The sequence below is a fragment of the Equus caballus genome, chromosome 1 (genome assembly GCF_041296265.1).
Source record: "Equus caballus isolate H_3958 breed thoroughbred chromosome 1, TB-T2T, whole genome shotgun sequence".
NCBI lineage: Eukaryota > Metazoa > Chordata > Mammalia > Perissodactyla > Equidae > Equus > Equus caballus.
The window spans coordinates 48,998,399-49,021,603 of NC_091684.1; the positions used below are offsets into that span (position 1 = coordinate 48,998,399).

A 23,205-nucleotide genomic window follows, 5' to 3' on the forward strand; every position below is an offset into this window, starting at 1 on the left:
TCAAGTCTGCCTTTTGAAAATTGATCTGGAGGAGTATTTCTTACATATTCTGGATGTGAGTCTTTTGGCAGATATATGTATTACAAGTATCTTCTCCTATTTGATGGCTTGCCTTTCACACTTTTAATGTGGCTTTTGATCAACAGATGTTCTTGATTTTAATCGAGTCCAAATTTTCCGTTTTTTCCTCTTATGGTTAGTGCTCTTTGTGTCCTGTTTAAAAAATCTCTGCCTCCCCCAAGTGTCATGAAGACATTTTATGTTTTCTTTTAAGAGTGTTATTATTTTGCCTTTCACATTTAAACTATGATCGATTTAGCATTGATTTTTGTGTGTGGTTCAAAGTGGGAGAAGTCAAGTTTTATTTTTTTTCCATATGGATACCTACTTAACATCATCTATTGAAGAAATTTTTCCTTTCTCTACTAGAATGTTGCTGTCTTTACTTTTAATTTTTAAATTCCAAGTTTGCCATTGTTTGCTTTCAGCATATTGGTGGAAGAAAGTTAAAATAAGTGCTCATGGTTCCACTCAGATATCAAACACCATCGCTTTTGCTTCTACATCAGAAGTGTTATTTGTTTATCCAAAACAGCAATAATATCCTGAGTTTCAAGGATATGTTGTCCATTTCTTTTGCGTGCAGCTTTCTATAATGAAGCTTTGTAGAGCCTCAGGTGCGTACCGCTCACATTGAAGTCTGTGTGAATTGCACCCCTGGAGTTGGTGTGCCTGGAATGCATCACAAAATGCAGCAGCTGAATGCTATTTGTAATTACTGGCAAATAAAAATAAATTATTAACTTTTTTGTGCTCCAGAAGCCCACCTTTTAATAAATAAGGGTTATTTATATTTAAGTACAGTATTGTAGTGTGCCACAAGTTTAAAGAGGTGGAGTAGGAAGTAAACTCTGAGGCAGTCCATGTGGCTTTTCAGAATTTATTAGATCTTATAACCTTACTTTTTAAGGTTTCACATTTCAGTGTTTATTTTTGATTTAGAAGGTAGTTTGTGTCAATCAAGATATTTTATATGAGTTCCTTACTAGATCACACTTCTGGCCTAGGAGAAACTTACTTTCTAGGACTCCCTGGAGTGTTCTAAACTTTGACTAACACATTCAGAAGGTGACCCTTGAGACTTAGAGCTACTCTTATGTGTACTTTCTTGGAGTTTCAGCCACTTTTAAGTTTCTAAGAATCCAGAGGACCTTTTTCTATACCTTTTAAACAACATCTTGCGAAGTTATTTTTTTTTCCACAAATCAGTTCTCCTTGAATGTCATGCCCTAATTTAATCATCAGCAAATGTGCCTGACCAGTGACTTGTGAGGATTTTTATTAGCATCATAATCTGACACCATTAAAGTAAATCTTTAAAATGTTGGGAGAGTAGAGTTGGAATGAGAATATAAAATCAGAGTCATGAGCCCTGTTAGAAAAGATGTGGAAGTGCTTAATGAACTTCTGCTATAATTAGTCCAGCTGGTTAAATTGAGCATGGAACAAATAAAAAAAAACACCTCTGTCCATGCCGCAAACTGCAACTCTGTCTATGGGCAGCTCTGTCACCAAGCATTGCCAGTGGTTGGAAGATGACTTATTTCGAGACTGGGTCAGCTCAGCACAAAGCCCTGACTCCTCTTGGAAAAGCAACCGAAAGCTATATCCTGAAAGTAGGTCAGCAGCATCCTAAGTAAACAATAAGGATGGAATATTTAGAGTCTTGAGGTCTTCTAAACCAGGAAAACCAAAACAAAAATTTCTAACAAGAATTTTGTGTGGCCTTGGACACAGCTAGAATATCATACATTCTGTAAATTGAAAATAGTTGTGGCAGTGGCATGTGCTTTTAATGCCTTAATGATTAATATTCTTTTGAGATTCATTTTTAGGTGTTGTTATATGTTGTTTAAAAGGCCACTGCAGTGTTTTTAAGTGACCTGCATTATTTTCTCTGAACATCTGTTATTATGATATTCTTTTTATTGTATGTAATCTACATATCTACATAAGGGAGTCATTGATTCTGATTCTGTTGCCAAATCTAATCATTTGTGTTACTAAAAGATAATAGTATTTGAGATGTTTATGTTCTGCTGACACGTTATTCCTTAAATTTTATTGCTTCACTCAAATAATATCAAACACTTAATATGAAAGGTATTGTGCAAGTGTTGTGAAGGAATCCGTGAATAAAATGCATAAAGCCCTGGTTTTAAAAAATACATTCTGGTAGAAGAGGAAAGGGAGGGAGGAAATTAATATTTATTAAGCATCTGTTATATATACCAGCTATTAACCCAGGTACTTTACTTATGTGTTTTCATTTAATTCTCCATATAGGCCTTCAGTGTTAACTAGTGATATCCCTAAATGAAGAACTTCAGACTCAAAGAGGTTAAGTAAGTTGCCCAGGGTCACACAGCTGGTAAGGGTCAGTAGCAAGGCCAGATTTGATCCAGGTCTGACTCCAAAACTCATGTTTTTTTAAAGTGGCCATTAAAAAGACAGCCACTGTTAAGAAGAATGGGTAAAATTTGAGCATGGGGAGATAAAAGGAAGGTTATTTTAGGAGAAGGAAAATTAGGAAGGCCAGAAAATTTATCCATATACAGGGAATATCAGAGTAGTGAGGCTAGACCCATGATTCTCAAATTTGTTGGTCTCAGGATTGCTTTTTTTAAAATATTGAGGGCCCCAAAGAACTTTTGTTTATGTGGGTTTTATCTATTAATATTTACCATTTGAGAAACTAAAACGGGAAATTAAAAATTTAGTAAGTAATTCAAATTTAATAATTTTGAAATAACAATAATCCCATTGCATATTCACATAAATAACATTTTTTTGACATAACATTTTATTGGTTTCATGTGTGTATATGCTGTTTTTTTCTATTTTATTTTTTATTGAGATTATGATAGTTTACAGCCTTGTGAAATTTCAATTGTATGTTATTAGTGTCAGTCATATTGTAGGTGCACCACTTCACCCTTTGTGCTCACCCTGCACCACCCCCCCTTCCCCTGGTAACCACTAATCTGTTCTCTTTGTCCATGTGTTTATCTTCCACATATGAGTAGAGTCATACAGAGATTGTCTTTCTCTATCTGGCTTATTTCACTTAACATAATACCCTCAAGGTCCATCCATGTTATTGTGAATGGGGCGCTTTAATCCTTTTTTATGGCTAAGTAGTATTCCATTGTATATTTATACCATATCTTCTTTCTCCAATCATCAGTTGCTGGGCACTTAGGTTGCTTCCATGTCTTGGCTATTGTGAATAATGCTGCAATGAACATAGGACTGCACGGGTCTCTTTGAATTGCCGATTTCAAGTTCTTTGGATAGATACCCAGTAGTGGGATGGCTGGGTCATACGGTATTTCTGTTTTTAATTTTATGAGAAATCTCCATACTGTTTTCCACAGTGGCTGCACCAGTTTGCATTCCCCACATAAATAACATTTTTATTAAAAATAACTATATTTTCCAAAACAAAAAGTTCGAGTGGCTTTGTTTGTACATGTTCAGATCTCATGATAGTCAGGCTTATAGATGACAGTTGAATTCTCACATCTGCCTATGTGTTCAGTCTGTTAGACTATCACATGTCATTAAACTGGAAAACTGTACTGTATACTCATGAGATATTGAGAGTGAAAAAGGCAAATAACATCTGAGTTTTATTATGAAGTTAATTTTGACCTCACAGACCTGAAAGTGTTTTAGAAAACCCAAGGGTATTCTTTGGAGAATTACTAGGCAAGGTTATAAAGGGAAACTCAATTGAAAGTAGATAGTGAAAAGACCTTCATTGGTTGAGTTTGGTATTTAATAAGCGATGGGGAGCCACTGAAATTTTCTGAGGAGAAGAATGAAGTAAACATAGCTATGTTAGAAGATGATTATGCAAGTAATGCATAGAGTATTGGGAAGCAATTATAGTTGAACTGTAATTGATTGTTGAGGTAGCTGTGGTAAGCAATGTAATGGGCATTGAGGTAGAATATATTGTACTCTTCATCTGACGATATATGAAGGACGAGACAAAAACAGAAGCGTCAAAACACTGCTGAGAGTTTGAGCCTGGTGACTGGGAGACTAATATTACATTAACAGATAAAGGGAACACAGAAAAGAAGTAAGCTTGGGAAAGAAAATAGTGAATTAAGTTTTGGAATAAATAAAATAAAAAGGTTTATATTACTTTTTTATTTTGAAATAATTTTAGTTTTGCAGAAAAGTTGCAAAAGTAATACAGAAAGTTCACATATAACCTTCACCTAATTTCCCCTAATAGTTACAGCTTACATAACCATAGTACAGTTATCAAACTGAGGAAAGTAACATTGGTACAATACCATAAACTTAACAGACCTGATTCAGATTTCACCAGTTTTTCCACTGTCTTTTTCCTGTTCAGTCATCCAATCTGGGATCCCACACTGAGTTTAGTAGTTGTGTCTCCTCAGAATATTTATCCTCTAATCCGTGACAATTCCTCAGTCTTTCCTTGTCTTATGAAAATTTTTTAGTGAAAAGAAAAGATGCTTATAATATATGTAGTAGAAAAAAAGTCATTTCATTTATTTTAAAACACATAAAAACCTGAATAAAAATCATTATTTCCTCTTTAAAAGTTACAGAAGTACTGTGAAAAACTGAAACAATGTAAAAGCTAAAAATAAAAAGTGACAACCCACTCCCAGAGGTGACTACTGCTAATACTTTGTGTATTCTTTTATTTATTTTCTATGCATGTATATAGTATGTGTATATACTATAGAATCTAATAGGCATATTCTTCTGCAACTTCTATTTTTCACTTGAAAACTATATTATAGTCACACAACATCCTTTAGTATTGTGTTTATATGGATCTCTCATTCTTTTTAATGGATGCACAATATTTCATAATATGGCTGTGTCATGAAACCACATTCCGTTATTGATGGACCTTTAGGTTCTAAATTTTTTATAATTATACAGAATACTTCACTGAGCATCCTGGACATATTCGGACAATTATTACTATGAAGTGAAATTACTGGGTCAGAGACTATGCATTTTCCACTTTCACAGTTATTACCAAATTGCCTTCCAAAAGGTTCAGAGGGTTGTATCTCAGCTTACAGTCCCTCCCACAGCGAGCGACATGCTTATTTCCCACCAAAGCTGTGAATGGAAGTATTCTAATAGGTTGACGTTTTGGTTTGGGTATTGGTCTGTTGGGTATTTGACTATACATTGTTCTGTGTTTTCCCTACAAAGCACTGTTTTGCTTTTGTAACACACACACACACAGAGATATAATACTTAATTAAAAATGGGTTTAAATGCTTTGTCTTTGAGACCTTTTACTTTTAATCAGCATAGGATAAAAGCATGGCTGTGAAGAGGTCTAGGCAAGAGGCCTGAGGGGCTTATGAAACACTTTTGGAGGCTACCTATAGGGTGCAGCCGGATTTCAGGGTAGTGGTGGAGTAGGAAGAAGCGTTCAAGAAGTGAGAGGGTCATGAACTGTAGTACTTCAGAGGGCCTTCCATTTGCAGTGAGAAATGTGGAGTTAAGCCTTGGCTCTTAGAGGATTCTATGCACTTGAGCAATTTGTATAATTCAGTGTTAATTCTTACAGAGAGAGTAGAGAGAGGAGCAAAGGAAGAGATTGGTAATCCTAGCATTTCCTTTTCGAATGACATAAGAATCACGAAATTATTTTTAATGCTTCATATGTGGCTGTGATGCTAAGAGTAGATAAATAAGAATGCCAGTTATAGCAGAGAAAGCATAAATCAGATAATAAAGCGATTTCCAAAAAACTTGGAGTAAACTAAATCAAAAGGGATAATTTAATAAGTATAAGTGGCCCTTAATTTCTTGTATCTAAAAGTACACGGGCTGCTGAATAGACTAAGAGCAAAAAGGAGTTTTGGTTCCTTTGGTTGTAGTCTTCGTTTGTTTTGTATTTTCACCTCCTTAGCACATCTCAGAATTGTTCATTTTTCTTTTTTCAAATTTAAGATCTGTATTTTTGTGGGTGAGGGAAGCTGTACCTTTTGTTTTCTGTTGGCCATTCTGTCTGTACATATGCACCATAATTTTGTTTACATATTTCCAAACAAAGTAACAGAACATATTGCCAGACACATGGCTTGACAAAGGGATAGAATATTAGAAATTTAGACCCTCCTAAAAAGTCTAGGATGTGTAAGTCTCTTCACCAAAACATTAGTGTCATTATTAGTAGTAAGTAATGATCAACGTGACTGTTAAGAATGTTTGCACCGTCAGCTGCCTCTTTCCTATAATAAGTGAGCTTTAAATAGACAACTTAAGAACCTGGCCTTTGCGGGAGTTCACTTGTTAGATTTACTCTCTCTGCTCCTTAGCTCTAACTTCTCCTAACAGAGGAGGTAGAATCAGGGCACAAAAATATGAAAACAAGATAACCTCTATTTTTCTATAATATTTTAAAAGGATTTGAAGAACAGTCTCACATTTGAAATTTGAAGATGATCCAAGGCTATTCCAAGTAAAATATGGCTTCGGGTTTTTAAACAAAATAAATTTGTATGTGTTTATGTATATGTGTGATTTATTCACATACACATTATCTCTGTGTAAAATATATACATGTAAAAATCATTAACATTTTGTTTAACCACAGAGACTGTCATTTTCTAATTAACTAGTTTTCTAGCTATAATAAGGGCAAAGAAGTCCCATTTACACTAATGTTTAGAAAACTCAACATGTTGAATTTTTTCAGAAGCAGTCTCTTAAAAGCCCAAATTAGAAAACTGTTAAATAAAGCACAGTCCTAAAATGAGGCTGTGACTTGGGAACTGCTCTTCCCCCAGTCTCTCAAACTGTTTAAATAATTGTATTCTACTGCTAGAGAATTGGATGTTTGTTATGAATTCCATATTATCTTAACACTGGTGTGAATGCTTACAGTGTGCCGGAGACTGCTGTACACTTCACATGTATCATTTCACTTGTTCATCATAGAAGCTATGGATGAAAGTGGTAATACCTAAAGAAAACTAAGGAGGCCAGCCCCGTGGCCAAGTGGTTAAGTTTGTGCGCTCCACTTCGGTGGCCCAGGGTTTCACCGGTTTGGATCCTGGGCGCAGACATGGCACCGCTCATCAGGGCATGTTGAGGCGCATCCCACTGCCACAACGAGAAGGACCCACAACTAGAATATATACAACTATGCACTGGGGGGCTTTGGGAAGAAGAAGGAAAAATAAAAATTAAAAAAATCTTTAAAGTGCTTTACAAAAAAAAAAGAAAAGTAAGGTTTGGAGAGGAAAAAAAATGATTTGCCTAAGATCATGTGGCAAATGAGGGTGGCACGTGGACTTGAACTTCGAAGCTTTGCTTTTTAACCGCTGTCACTAAGTCTAAGACTGAAATCTCCCTCCTAATTGCTTAACTATCCCAGGAGCAAAGAAGCTGCTAACTCTCTTAATTCTCGTCAGGAAGAGAAGCACAGCACTAGCTGTGAAAAAAACAGCAGCGAAAACAAAAATGAAAGCACCAAGGTGTACTGGAAAAGACTGGAAGGCTTGGAAGAGGAGACCTGAGTTTGCACTTGGCTCAGTTACTAAGCTCATATATCATTTTCTTAGGGAGGCCTTTCCCTGGCGTGTCCTCTTCCTTGTTTGTCTCTTTTAGAACGCTGAACTCATTGCTATAATTACCGTACTGCAATGACGCTAAGGTGCACATCTTTGTCATTTTAACATTTCTAAAATCTGGATTCATCTTATAATTGATGGTGTCTTAAAATTAATTGGCAGCATTTCTCCTTAATTTTACCATTGATGGCATCTTAGATTCGATGAAATGCATTATTTGTTTACGTTTGTTCCCATGAAAATGTTTACATCGTTCCCACGCTTTTAAGTACCAGGTATATACACTGATTTTCCGATTTCTAGTCCTCTTTTAAGTTCTAAACCTGTTTGTTGAACTAAATTTTTCTTTGATATCACAGAGATCACAGATTCAATATGTATACTTTCCCAATCAATTTGTCTTCTGGTGTTCCGCCATTTCAGTAAATGGCATCCACATTTATACATTTAGCTGTGGAGCTAAAAAGCTAGGAGTTCGACTGCCAAGGTTTGAATCCCAGTTCCACCCGATACTAGTTATGTAAGCACACAGTGAAGCCTGTCACCTTTATTCTTTGTCTGTAATAGGGAGCATAAAAACACCTACCTCTGAGGATTATTAGGACCATAAAACATTGAGTAACTGTTAGCTGCCACTAATCTGCGCCATACTTATCTGTGACCTTTCTCCTTACTCTGTGCGTATAATTCCTCATCTAATCCTGTGATAGGGGCCGGCCCAGTGGCGCAGTGGTTAATTGTGCACGTTCCACTTCGGTGGCACAGGGTTCGCCAATTGGGATCCCGAGTGTGGGCATGGCACCGCTTGGCAAGCCATGCTGTGGTAGACGTCCCAGATATACAGTAGAGGAAGATGGGCACAGATGTTAGCTCAGGGCCAGTCTTCCTCAGCAAAAAGAGGAGGATTAGCAGCAGTTAGCTCAGGACTAATCTTCCTCAAAAGAAAAAAAAAATCCTGTGATAAGTTGGCCCTTCAAAGTATCTCAGATCCATCCACTTTTATCTCATTGCCATTTCTCCAGTCCAAGCCCCTGTTTTACTTGACTGTAGTAACTAATCTTGTAGCTTCTCCTCTTTCTCATCTCTAATCCATTCAATACATAGACCAGAGCCATCTTTTAAATCAGATCATGCCACTTCTTAAAACTTCTCCCAATGCACTTGCTATAAAACTCCAAATCCTTAATATGGTGTATATTGTTTTCATTTTTCTGCCTGGACTCCGCCTACTCATGCCAACCTCATCTTATGCCACTCTGCCTTACAGTGTCACTCATTTTTCCCAAACTGCCTTCCACTCATCCTTTAGATTTCAGCTTAAATGTCTCTTCCTCAAAGACAATCCCTGATCTTCCAAACTAAATTCGGTCCTTCAGTCCTAATATGTAGTCCTTTATATTGAGTTTATATACCTTTCATATTTGAGCTTCCTTCCCAGGTGAGAGTAAGGAAGCTAAGTAATTTCCCCAAGGTCCTAGAGCTAGATATGGTAGAGTTGGGCTGCCATGGCAGGACTAGCCAGCTCTAAAGCTGTGTCATTGCCATGATCCTTCCTTTGCTTCCTTGAGAGCAGAAAACAGTGTATGAATCAGTGTGCTGGGCTTCAAAATATGGCCTGACTGCTCTCCTTTCTTTCCATTTAACCTTCAGGTTGTTCCTTAAATATCCCGCTCTCCGTGACTTAATTCCGTATTCTTCTACCAATCAGTGATGAGTGCATTCTATGTCTTCATATTTTGAATAGAACTGTCTAAAGTGATTTTAAGGTGAAGTTACTAGTTTATGTCTTCATGGATTATCATAAAGAGTTAACCTGAAGTACTTTTGCTTTGCTTCAGGAGTTAAGTGACCTGCAGCGTGACCCGCCTGCTCACTGTTCAGCTGGACCTGTGGGAGATGACTGTAAGCTTTGCTCTGTTGCTAGGATTTTGCTGCCATTAATGATAGAGGTTTGAACATTTGTTAATGACTCCAAAACTCCTTTGTTTGTTTCAGTGTTCCACTGGCAAGCAACTATTATGGGGCCTGTAAGTATGATTCGTATATATGCAATTAATCCCCTCAGCCATGCTTCATTTTTGCCATTTCACCTTTGATCAGATGTTTGTAGCTAAGGTTGAATTTTCTTATACTCTGAATCACTCAGGAAGCAAAATATGATTAAAGGATTTATGATGATTTTCTAGAGCACTAGTGGCAAATACTTGCTAGGATCACCGTGATGTTTTCCTTTGCCAGATCCTTGATCATTACACACAGTAGTGGATCACCCACAATTTGCAGCCAGGCTGTGTGTTTAATTTTTTTTTAAACACAAAAAGTCAGTTGTTCAGAGCTAAGCATAGTGATTCTCACAGCAACAGTTTCAGTAGGTTAGAAATAAGTCTAATTAACCCAATAATGGAATTTCTACAAGTAACGAGCACCAATTTGCAGTAAGTTTCATTGCTGTTCCTGTGTGTGAGAGAGAGAACTGATAAAATACTGCAGTGGGTCTGTCTTTGCCACCTCATGAATTTGCTGCGTTTAGTTTTGTTGCATTGTCCTGAACTCAAAATTACCTGCTGTTTTATATCTGGCTTCTCTTAACACTTATTATTACCTTTGTTAAGATTATTTCTTTCTACACCTGAGAAGCACTTATGACTTGAAACAGGCTTTTCTTTCTATGAGCAAAAACCTAATTGCATAAGTGAGCACTGAGCTAAATCTACTTTCCGAGTGAGAGAATATACTGAACATCATTCTCTCCTTCCTCCCCTGAAAGAGCTTTATCTAGTAAGCCATAGAGTTTTTAATCATATTGCCTTGTGTTTAACTGAAAAAAAATAGCAGCAACAACAATTGTTGAATTTTCAGACCAGGGGTCCTGGGCAAGTGTCTCAAATTACTAAATTGTTATGTTAGTTTTTTAAAGGGTAAAATTCAACATATTTATTTGAATAACAGTTTTCAATAAGAATCTAATTATTTGTTTTTCATTGCTTACTAAAAACGTTCAAAATACTATCATTTAAAGGCTCATCCTTACCATTTGAATTATAGCTCTTCAGAAATATTTCTTCTGTGAATCACATGTAGCAAATGATTACAATTATGTTACTCATACCCCTTTTATTTTAGTAATGTAAACATGCCACTTATAATATCACTTGAATATCTAAGCAGACCATATCTGTTGATTGTAATTTACTTACATTTTCTACATTCCTTATAATTTTTGATGAACTAGACTTAAACAGTATATATAGTAAGAATAATTATACAGCACAGTCCTCTAATGTGTATGCAGAAACTTGAGGAAGTAATTACTTGACAGTCTTGTTGTTATTACCAAAATGTTAATATAACATGATAAATTTAATTATAAAGGAATTAAAGTAGAATTTTGGGTATTTTTGCTACTTTTTTCTCTTTTTTTATAGTTTTTTTTTTCCTTGCTTGTAACAGATATTTTCTAATTACCGTAAAGAAACATGGCCAAATTTAAATTCCTCTTGTCAAGTTGAATCCTAATTTGATAATTCTATGAATATTGAATTTATCTAGTTTTGTTTTGGGCCTTTTTGCATTTTCCACATTATTTTCTAAACCATTACTAAGTGAAGAATTGAGGTCTAAATTGTGTGACAGTGTCACTTAGCCTTTCTGTTTCATAGCTTGGTCTTTTCCATTCACCTCAGTCTTGACTCTTAAAGGGCCACCAGAACTTAAGTTTTATAGATAAGAAGGTAAATACTAGCCCCAACCCTTTTTTCTGTACTAATTACTGCTGTAGAAAATTGTTTTTTTCTCACAACAGTCTTGTGTGTGTACTGGTCTTTAAAAATCTATACTCCTAAACAGATTTGTTTGGGCAAGTCACACCACTGTGTATGTCCTATTTTTGTGTTATTTTAAATTTTGTGATGTTGACATGATTATTGGAAAGTCCTCCTTCATACCTGCGAAGGGAAACCTGTTTTCAAGGTAAATGGTTTGGGCTTATGACAAAATGATGACACTTTTTTCAAACTGATATATTTAGGGAGAAATCATTGTAGGTTACTAGGTAAATACAGTAATCAAACACTGATGCAAATGTTTTGTAATTTCAGCCTGATAGCGCGTATCAAGGTGGAGTCTTCTTTCTCACCGTGCATTTCCCAACAGACTATCCTTTTAAACCACCAAAGGTATTTTTGTTTTTATGATTGATGTGATTCCTTTGTCAGGGATTTTAGTCTCTATCCAGAGATATTTTCGTGATGTCAAAGACCGTGGGTATGTTAGTGTGTTCAGACTGTTCCGTAAAACCACTGAATTTGTAATATGCTTTCTTTCTCAAATATTTTTATGTTTGTAAAACAAAAGACAGTATCTGTTATGCTATAAATTAGTTTCCTTACCTTTCTTTCCCTCCTCATTAGATATGTGTAGTTTAGAAGGTTTTGTATGGTCAGGGATCAGACTTTTCAGTTCAGGGGATTATCTTTCCAAAGTTGACCCTTGTTTCTCAATTTTTAAGTATTCAGCAAACGTTTATTGAGCACCTGCTGTGTTCTGTTACACTGGGGAATACAAGCGTAAATATGACACAGTCCCTTCATTTAGTGTGGTAGGAACGATACAAGCATGTTCTTATTAAATTAAATTTAGATTAGCTCTAAAGAGGAGACCAACAAATGATGCGAATATCAAGGAGGGAGAAAATCGTTAACAAATTCTGTCACTCAAGAAATAATTATTTCAGATTTTGAAAAGCATCTGATTGTATATATGAAACAATACAACAACAAGTCTTGTGCAAGATTAGGATTCTTGGTGGATTTCTGAGGACAAATGACAAGCTGAGGCCCCTCAACTTTCCTCTGGAACAGGCTCAGCATCCCATTTTTAGATCCAAGTGTCACTTCCAGGTATCACTGATAATCAAATTAAGAAAAGGATTACGTTGAGGGATGATGAAAGCCGTGGTTAATTACTTCAGGTGCTACTCAACCAGTCATACCAGCTATTAAATTTATTACACTCTCCAAAATACTACTCAGTTCCTTAGGGGGGAAAGCAGGAAACAGACTTTATTTGCTTTCACATTCCCAGTAGCTAAAACTACATGTGCACAAAGTGGAAGTTCATTCAATTTCTGTTGAATATATTTCTAAGGTCACATGAAATTGAGTGCATTTTACCCTAAAGCAAGTCTGTTCTGTTTTGTTCATAGTTCATGGACTGTCTTATTTTTGTTTTGTGTTTAGATTGCTTTCACAACAAAAATTTACCATCCAAACATAAACAGTAATGGAAGTATTTGTCTTGATATCCTGAGGTCACAGTGGTCGCCAGCTCTGACTGTATCAAAAGGTAACTCATTTATCGGATTTATAACAGTTGGTAGCAGTGAGATAGGAAAAATACAACAGAAATATCTAGGGACCAAAGTTTTAAAAAACCAGTCTACTGTGTTTTCTTCTGCTTTGATTTTGCTTTGCTTTCATAGCTCTTACATTATTTTTTCGCTTTTAGCAGTTAGCTTGTGGGGTTGATGGGCAAATCTAAATGATGAAATGAGAGGAATTTTAAATGTTAGAGCTAGAAATTTGGGGATAAGCCTGTTGATGTTTTACCCCTTTGATTTTGTCTTTGTCTTTAAAGAGAGAGAAAGAACTAAAAATAAGATTTTAGGACCAGTTGTCCTATTCATTGTATGGAATTACTGACATAATGAGTAAAGTTTTACGTCTCTCTTAGTTCAGCTAAGAAGAAATACCAGATTAGGCTGATAAAGTAAATGACTTCAAGTGAAAGGCATGTTTCACACTTTAGAATAATGCAGTACATATAGCATGTTAGTCTAAACTTTGAGTGATAATAGCATCGTTGTAATGATTGATACATAATCCATGTGGATTCTCAACTTTCACAGGTGTACAGCATTGTTCTTTCTAAATTATCAGATGTGTACATAGGCCACCTGAAGCCATTTTTGTTTCATTAGCCAGTACTTTTTGCTCTGCCAGCCCTCTTAACTCATGTCCTGCTTCTCTGACAGAAGAGAACTTGACAGTTGGAAAATGCTCTTTTGAGTTAGAAGCATCTGCCCCTGAAGTAACTTGGTAGTTTTCTCGTTTTATAAAATTTAAGAAAATTGTTTCTCTTTAAGGATTCAGGGGAGGAATCCATGGTCATTTAAAAGAAAATTAAATAAATGTTACCTGAATATATAACTTGTTTCTAAAGTGATAAGATTTGTAGGAAGCAGGGTCCACAGCCATAATTATTTCAAGTGTTAGATAAGTAATAGCCCCTCAGTTCAGTTAGTTAGTTATGAATGGCAGTTTTTCTGATCTAAAATGTTTGTATAAAACGTTCATGGAGATTCTAGTGTCTTTTTAAAAATCTTTCACATATTATACCTGTTATGCCCTAGATGCAGCAAATATGCTGTGTCAAAGGGTTATACAAATTAATACACTCTTTCCTGGAATGGTATCACAAAATGAAATTCATTTGGCATAAGCAGTTAAGCACTTACATATGCTATAAAAGCAACGGCAGACTGCCAGATGTTGAGCACTCATCTTCTGACATTGGTAACTGTTTATAAAGAATAATTAGTATCATTGGCTTCTGGAAACTGTCCTTTAAGAGCAGTTTCAAACAGCCTCAGTTTCCCCATATGTAAAATGAGGATTATAACAGTATTACCATATAGGATCACTGTGCACCTGGCACATAGTAAGCACTCGAATGTTAACTATTATTACCTTTTTCCAGTCTTAAAATGTTTGATTTTTGTGCGTAATAGTGAGATCCGGGCCCATGGCTCTTGGCAGCAGGAGTGGGGAGATGAGGAACTTCATTCTCACTTATTTTATAGATAGCTTATACTTTGCTCATTTGTTTGTACATTTTTCACTTTTCTGTACTTTAAATGTCTTATTTTGATTTTTATCGTAAGTTTAGTCTGGAAACCTCCTGGAGAGATTAGCTCAGATAGTCTACCCTGTTGGTTTAATATACAAGGCTTGAAATTTCTTTGGGCAGATGGAAGATGAAGAAAATGTTAGTTTCTTCATTAGCTCTTAGCACCCCCTTCCCATGTCATTTAAGAATAAACTCTGCTTTATAAGTTCATCTTTGATTTGTAAGAGTAGGAAAAGAGAAAGGAACATAGTAGAGGAGGGTGGAGGTGAAATGTAATTTCAAAGACTCCACGTACCCCTGTAGAAGTGGTGGCATGCATTTGAAGCAGACATAAGGAACCAGAGTCCTTGTTCCCTCCTCTTTCAGATACTTAGATTTTTTTTTTTAAGCATAACTGTTTGCATTAGTATTTTGATGAAATTTGGCAAGAAACAACTACGTTTTCACTTATATTTTAAAATATACAGGTTATGTAATGCTAACTGTTCACATTATTTTATCTTAAAATGCGTAAGATACAAATAATGTACTTGGAATAAAAGATTCATTGGAGGGGCTGGCCCCGTGGCCGAGTGGTTAAGTCTGTGCACTCCGCTGCAGGCGGCCCAGTGTTTCGTTGGTTCGGATCCTGGGTGCGGACATGGCACTGCTCATCGAACCACACTGAGGCAGCGTCCCACATGCTACAGCTAGAAGGACCCACAGCGAAGAATATACAACTATGTACTGGGGGGCTTTGGGAAGAAAAAGGAAAAAATAAAATCTTTAAAAAAAATTAAAAAAAAAGATTCATTGGAAAAATCTCAGAAATCTTCCTTCTTTGTAGACAATCTGTAGCACTAAGCCAAAGTGAAAAAGTGCGTAAACATGATGTCCAAAATGGTTGGGACTGTTAACTGTAATTTGATTGCCTTACCTTGAATTGATTCAAGCATAGATTTTCTGCATTAAAATAGAATACAAAATGGACAGTTTTCTCATTAAAGTAGAAAATTATGTCTAAGAGACATCTAAAGTTAGGACGCTATTCTAAACATTTTTGGTTATGTACCATTTGGGGTGTGTATATTTTACCTAAAGATATTTTTCTAGAAAACTCTTGAGTTTAAAGGTTGTTAATAGCTGCTTTGGAAGTTCACATTTTTTAAATACATAGAAATTCAAATAGAATTTAAAACTTCAAAAGGTATATTAATTTTGTATTATATATATTGTATGGTAATTTCATGATTTTAAAAATTAAAAATATTCGCTATCAACCAAAGTTAGTCTCAAAGGTAATTTAATGTGTTCCTTTTATTTTGTTTTCCTTATAAGTTCCTTGTTTTCAGTAAAATCATTTTCACATATGTAATTGTATAAAGTAGAAAGACCATTATCTAATATGATGTTCTCTTTTAAATCTAGTTTTATTGTCCATATGTTCTCTACTTTGTGATCCTAATCCAGATGACCCCTTAGTACCAGATATTGCACAAATCTATAAATCAGACAAAGAAAAGTAAGTTTTTACTTATATTAGTTTCTGTTTGAGTGCATTTCTATGTAGTCTGCCAAAACAGAAGTATTATCAATATATTTAAGTACAATTATATTAAGTTTATGTTTCCAGTGGAGTAAACCTTTCTACCTAAACTCTTATTAGTCTTTTTGCAAAAAATCTTGGTCCTTCCCGTATACTGTTTAATCCTTTACTATCCAATAGTACGTCTTCTGCATTTGGACAGTATGTCGTGTTTTTTGATAGGAAAGAACTATATATAATTCTAAGTAGTAAAGATAGTTAATTTGATAATTGTAAAGTATTGAATCTTCTCCCAGGAAGTGGTTAGCCCTAAACTGCCCCCCCACCCCCCCTAAACTGACCTAATTTTAAAGCTGCTTCATCTTGCTTGCACCATCGATTCATTTGCAATTTGTGGATAATGCCCATTCAGGGTTGGCTTTTAGAGATTTCTATTAGAAATTGCTTTCTTCATTTTGTTGTTTATAATTTAGGTTTTCATATAGGTTATAGAGAAATCCATCAGTTAAAAAATCACTTAGGTTTTCTGTTTTATTTATGCATGACCCTCAGTCACATTTACCCAATAATTGGTATATGTATGATTATTGCAGTTAAGCATAAGAAGTTATAGCATTTTATATAGATAGATCTTCTGAAAGATTCAATTTGTATGTTTTTACTATCTCCCTTTTGTATGCCTACAGATACAACAGACACGCAAGAGAATGGACTCAGAAATATGCAATGTAGAATCAAAAAGTTTTCGTATATACCAGAGTACTGTAAAATCTAGGTTTTTTCCAACATTAGCAGTAAATTGAGCACTGTTTACTGTTTCATTGTACCATGAAATCCTTTGATTTTTACCCATTTTAAATGTATTTCTGAAGCAAGACAAAACAAACTTCCAAAAATATCCTTAAGACTGTGATGAGAGCATTTATCATTTTGTATGCATTGAGAAAGACATTTATTATGGTTTTTAAGATACTTGGACATCTGCATCTTCAGCTTACAAGATCTACAGTGCATCTGAAAAGCAACCAAATTATTTTTTGCTGAAACTAGATGTTTTTACATGAGAAATACTGTATGTGTTGTCTAAGATGTTGTCAGTTTTATAAATCTGTATTCAGATTTCATTCTTTGTTAGCTCACTTTATAATTTGTATTTTTTTACTGTATAGACTAAATATATTCTATTTACATGTATGTCAACTCATTACTTTTTCCTGTGAACAGTATTGAAAAAACCCCCAACACCTGATAATTAAATGAATTAACTGTCTGTCTGCCTTGTCTTAGGGTGTTCTGTAGATCGATTGCCGATTTCTTAAACCTGAAATGATCTTTACACTGTAATTCTCAGTATACTGATTATGAAGAAACACTTGTTTTGATTTTGTTATACTTGACTTAACTTTATTGCAATGTGAATTAATTGCACTGCTAAGTAGGAAGATGTGTAACTTTTATTTGTTGCTATTCACATTTGAATTTTTTTCTGTATAGGCAATATTATATTGACACCTTTTACAGATCTTAATGTAGCTTTTTCCATATAAATAAAATGCTTTTTCTACTATTTGTCTTGATTACTTAAAAAGATAAAAATTTACTTTACCTATAAGTAAGGATGAAAACTCGATGTAAAAGTTTGCATGAAAATTAATTCCAAATTGTGAGAATGAGATCTGTTATATTTGACATTAATCACCATTAATTTTACAGATTTTATTGCTTTAGGTTTGTGTCTGTTTACTAAATTGTCAATCTAAAGGATGATAAACATTGGTCCCTTGTTATAGAAAATAATTTAGAGTAAGTTGGGGTTTGTATTGTGTCTAAAATAAATTATTTACTAAAGTACCAAGATAAGTATAAGGCAGTTGTCACCCACACTGAAGAAGTCTTTATAGATCTGAAGAATAATTAGGTTAATTCATTAAAATGCCCCTCTAAATGTAACTCACATTGTATTTCTTAACATTTTAAAATCTAGAATTTCTAAAATAGAATTTTAGTGCCATCACAGTGTAAAAGAAGACATCCATTTTTTACTATGGAAGTTATTAAGAAAATTCTAAAGTGATCCTTTCCTCTGTTTTTATAAATTACCAGTTAAAAGTGATTTAAATACCAGGTTACTTTGCAGATTTTAAAGAAAGCTAGGAAGTTTTAATGTTTTAAGTTGGAAAAAATACATCTCTAATTATTAGCATGCTTACCAAATGAGTGAGTGTCATTTTTAAGAAGAGTTGTAGCTCTTCTGATTATCACAGTAGCTGTATAAGTGTGCAAGAATCTGTGATGGGTGTAGTCATTAGCAAAGCATTTAAATCACTTAAGTATTTTGCCATGGTTCATTATTATTAAAGCACAAAATAACCCATTGTTAGAAAACGTGTTTTTATTAATGAATGTAAAATAATTAAATGAATTGTGAAATGGATGTTTAAGAAGATATAGTTTTAAAAACTAACTATATTAAGTGATGTCTTGAAACAGCCATATCATGAAAAACACTACTTCACTAGCTATATTATTATGAGCTGCTTTCGCCCAGAATTGAACACTCAACATCGTTAGATTTAAGTATTTAGTATATTTTGATACTAAAGGGTTTTGTTTCATTAATATCTTTCACTTTTTTAAACTTTCATTTGTGTGGCATTTATTTTTGGAAGTGTCTTTTTTTTTTGTTTATTAAAGTTTTTGAAACTTGCCTACTTCTTGTTTTCCTTTGCTTACATCTGAATTGTACAACCAGACTCCTGAGGAGTGAGCACAAGTTCTCGTAATTAATTAAAAAATCTTAAGAGTTCAACAGTGGCGTAATAATCAGTCAGATCACCATTTGGGGTATTTTTTTTTTTTTTTTTTTTGCTTAATTCTAACAAAGGGTACCTCAGTTACCTTTTATAACTGTAAGTCTGAAGCCAGGGGTCTTCCTCTGTAGATTAACATTTAATGTGAGGACCTCCTTGGAGTGAGGTGAATGGGTCTTTTGGAGATTTAGATCCTGCCTCTTGGAATCCTGGATGCTTTGAGACGTAGCTGGAAATCGTGCTCAAATTGGATTCTGGACACTTGTAACTTCCCTTACAATAAATTAGTAGTACAGGTTTTAAAGGCAAGCTGGCCCTCATCCCCCAACTATCTTGAAAGCATATGATTCCTGAACTGCAGGCTTTACGCTTGCCTCAGTAAACCATGTGTAATTATTCATTTTTGCTTTAGGTTATTCCCCCCACCTGTGAACTCTGTCAGGGAAAATTAAAAATTTACTTTGTGAATCAACTACTTATCAATTTCAAAGAATCAAAAAGTACTAGGTGAGAAACAAACACAGAGCATAAGGGCAACTCTAAGAGTTAATATTCAAAAGTAACTTTTTGACCTAATAAAAACAGTAGCACATATAGTTTTTCATTTCTCTTATTTAATCACAATGATCAGTTTATCTTTGTACATACTCAGTCATTGATGTTCCACAGGATCCTGCTCTCTTACAGTTCTGTATTTTTAAGATGGAAAGATTGGGGAAATTAATTTTCCTCTTGGATTAAAAGAGGTTCTTGGTCATGAAGCTATTTATATCATGTCTATTTATTGGTAGTCATTTTGAACTGGGCTCAAAGTCTAGCCCAGGCAATGATGTTTTAAAATTTGACTTTTGCAGTAGAGTTATTAGTTCTGTTGCTCATTCTTATTAGGACCAGGCATGGAAAATGTGATTAATGCTTTAGCCATGGCCATATAAATAGAGCTTCAGTGTATTCAAATTGTTGAATTTGCTCTGGTAAGATACAACAGAGTACTGCTTATCTTTCCAGTCTGTTTAAATCTTTTGAGTGATTATTAATATAATAACAAAAAGTTCCATTCTATCACTCTATCAACTGTAAACAAAGACTTCCAAAAAGTTTTTCCTTAAACCAGAGGTTTAATTGCAATTTAATAGCTCTAAAATATAATGCAGGTTATTTGTAAAAGTTCTCATTTTTTATAGTGCCTCCCTTTTACTGTTCTAACAGTTGTACAAATAAGGCAGCAGGTGGGGATTCATCTAATGTCACTTGTAAAAATTGCCATGTAAAGAAAACTAGTCACTTCTACTCTTTTTTTGTTTTTTGGTGTTTTTTTGTACTGAGTGATGTCTGCAAACTCTTCTTAAACTGTGTGATTGATATGTTTTCACCAGGAGTTTTTTCAGTAGTGGTGATAACTGAAAATTTGTGGGCAGCTGATGTTTTTGGTGGTAGAAGTAATTTGTAATGCAGTTGTATCTTGGTGTCAACCTGATAGTGTTATCTCACTTACTGGTATTATATTACATTTAAATCTCCGCTCCCATTATCCTATTATATATAAGAATGTGGTTTTAAATTATAAATGAACTAATAGGAAGAGGTTAATATTCACCTAAAAGTATTAGCTTTTGGGGTCATTTTTGTAAAATATACAGTTCTTTAAAAATTTATTTTAACACTCTCGGGTTCTACTCTTGTAGAGAGAAGGATGTGCCTTTTTTACCTCAGGAGGAAGTTGCTTTTGTTACACTGGCACATATATAAGTTCTGAGCTATGCTTTCCCTAGATAATTTACTTGATTGTGTTAAGATCTCTTTAGTGCAAAAGATCACTATGAATTGTGTATGAAATATTTAATTGTAAACTCAATATACTTATTGTGGGGCGAGGTTGTGACACCACTTATGTTAGCATTGCTGATACACTCATTTTAGCAGGGCCACGACCACCCACGCATTCAATATGTCAATAGAAGAATTCACAAGACAGCATATGCTCATACAGCTGAGATTTATTATAGCAAAACAACAAAGATATGCAGCTGGATGAGAAAGGGGAAAAGACAGATCAGGCAGAATCTGGAGGAATCCACGTGCGGGTTTCCTATGCTCTCCGTGAAGGGGTCACGCAGAGTGCACTCTCCAACAGTGAAATGCAATGACTTGGGCACCAGTGTTTCTGCCCAGAGAAGCCTGTTTGAAACTCAAAGTCTAGGGTTTTAATTAGAGGCTAAATCACGTAGGCACCCTTTGCCCACCAAAATTCTAGTCTCTCAGAAGAAAAGCAGATGTTCATCACAAATCACACCATATATTTAAAAATTCTAGTCAGGCTAACATAGCAGACACAAGCTTATCACACTGGGCAAGTTTCAAAAGCCAAATTCCTAGATGCCAGCCGAGGGCCAAGCTGGTAAGCAAGACCTTCTAAAGAGCAGGCCTGCACCATTTGTTGCAAAGACTGTTCTTTCCCCTTGAATGGTCTTGGTACCCTTGTTGAAAACCAACTGACCATAAAGGTTTATTTCTGGACTCTCAATTCTATTCTGCTGATCTATATGCCTTATGCCAGTACCACACTATATTGATTACTGTAGGTTTGTAGTGATTTTTGAAATTGGGAAGTGTGGGTCTTCCCACTTTGTTCTCTTACAATATTGTTTTGACTATTCACGTCGCTTGTGATTCCAAATGCATTTTAGGATCACCTTTTCCATTTTTCCAGCTGAGGCATGAATTGGGATTGTATTGAACCATAGAGCAATTTTGGTAAAGTTGCTAACCTTTGTTCTGGTCATCACTGAATGACAAACGACTCTAAACTAAGTGGTGTAAAAGAACAGCCATTTTATTATGCTCATGGATCCTGTTGGGTCAGGAATTGGGATGGGGCACAGTAGAGATGGCTTGTCTATTCCGTGACACTTAGAGCCTCAGCGGGGGGGTGACTCAAATGGCTGGGAGCTGAAATCATTAGGAGGCTTCTTCACTCAGATATGGGCAGCTGTACAAATACTGTCTCCTAAAGCACTTACTAAAAGCCTTTCTATGTGGCTTGTCCTTGTAACATGGCAGCTCAGTTCCAAAAGTGAGCATCTGGAGAGGAAGTGTTCCAAGAGAACACTGGAGGAGAAAGCTTTGTGACCTTTTATGACCTAGCCTTTGAAATCATATGGTGTCAATTCTGCTGTAGTTTATTGGTTAAAGCAGTCACAAGCCCTCTCAAACTCAAGGGAAGGCAACGTAGAACCCCGCCTTTCCATGAGAAAGAAGTGGGGCTCGCCACCACATCTTCTTCCATTCCCTGAGTATGTATATCACTCAATCTATTTAGGTTGTCTTTAATTTCTGATTCTTTAATCGTTTTGTAGTTTTCTGTGTAGAGATCTTGCATAGTATTCATTGGATTTATTCCTAAGTATTTAACTTTTTAAACCTGTTATGCAAGTTCTTTTTTATCTGATTTTCTATTTGCATGTTCTTACTGTATAGAAAAACAATTTGTAGTATTCGCCTGTATCCTGCAGCCTTGTTAAATTCACTTTTGAAAAGTTTGTAGAATTTTAAGGTTTTTTGCACTTAGGTTACCTGCAAAGTGATAATTTCCTCATTTCCAATCTGTATGCTTCTTATTTCTTTGTCCTTCTTGCGTTAGCTATGACCTCCAGGATCATGTTGAATAAAAATAGTGTTAGCAAGCATCCTTTCTTAATTTCTGAGGGAAAGCTTTCATTATTTTAATATTAAATACGGTGTTTGCTTTGTACTACTAAGTTCCCTTCTATTCCTAGTTTATTTAGCATGTTTACCAACTAAGTTATATGTTGAATTTTATTGAATGCTTTTGCTATATCTATCAAGATTATTGTTGTGATTTTTATCCCTTTTCCCTGTTAATGTAGTATGAATTACATTAACTGACGTTCATGTGGGGAAATTGTCCTTACATTTCTGGACTAAAACCCACTTGAGATATATTATCCTCTTTAAAAATCATTGGAATCTATTTGATAATATTTTGTTGAGAATTTTTGCATGTATGATCATGAGAGAAGTTGGTCCATAATTTCCTTTCTTGAATATCTTTGTTAAATTTGATACTTCACATTATGCTGGCCTTATGAAAAGAGTTGGACAGTATTCCCTCTTTATCTTCTGGAAGGATTTGTGTGGTTTATGCTATTTTTTCCTTAGATATTTTAAAGAATATTCTGAAGCCATCTGGGCCTAAAGTTTTCTTTGTGGGAAGATTTTAATAACAGATTCTATCTGTTTAATGTGTGTAGGACTAGACACGTTTTCTGTTTGTTATTCTCAATTTTAA

The 23,205-nt window shown here is 35.0% G+C and overlaps 1 protein-coding gene across 2 annotated transcripts in view; it reads left to right on the forward strand.

Annotated features, from left to right (window-relative positions):
• Positions 1 to 18,797, forward strand: part of UBE2D1 (ubiquitin conjugating enzyme E2 D1) — a 30,797-nt gene extending 12,000 nt beyond the window's left edge. The window contains 6 exon segments of one of the 2 annotated variants that reach the window (NM_001242449.2): positions 9,494 to 9,557; positions 9,651 to 9,682; positions 11,753 to 11,830; positions 12,893 to 12,998; positions 15,969 to 16,062; positions 16,773 to 18,797. In NM_001242449.2, the coding sequence (NP_001229378.1) occupies positions 9,494 to 9,557; positions 9,651 to 9,682; positions 11,753 to 11,830; positions 12,893 to 12,998; positions 15,969 to 16,062; positions 16,773 to 16,818 (420 nt within the window). In that variant the 3' untranslated portion in view covers positions 16,819 to 18,797. 2 annotated transcript variants of the gene reach the window in all.
• The last annotated feature ends 4,408 nt before the right edge of the window (positions 18,798 to 23,205 follow it).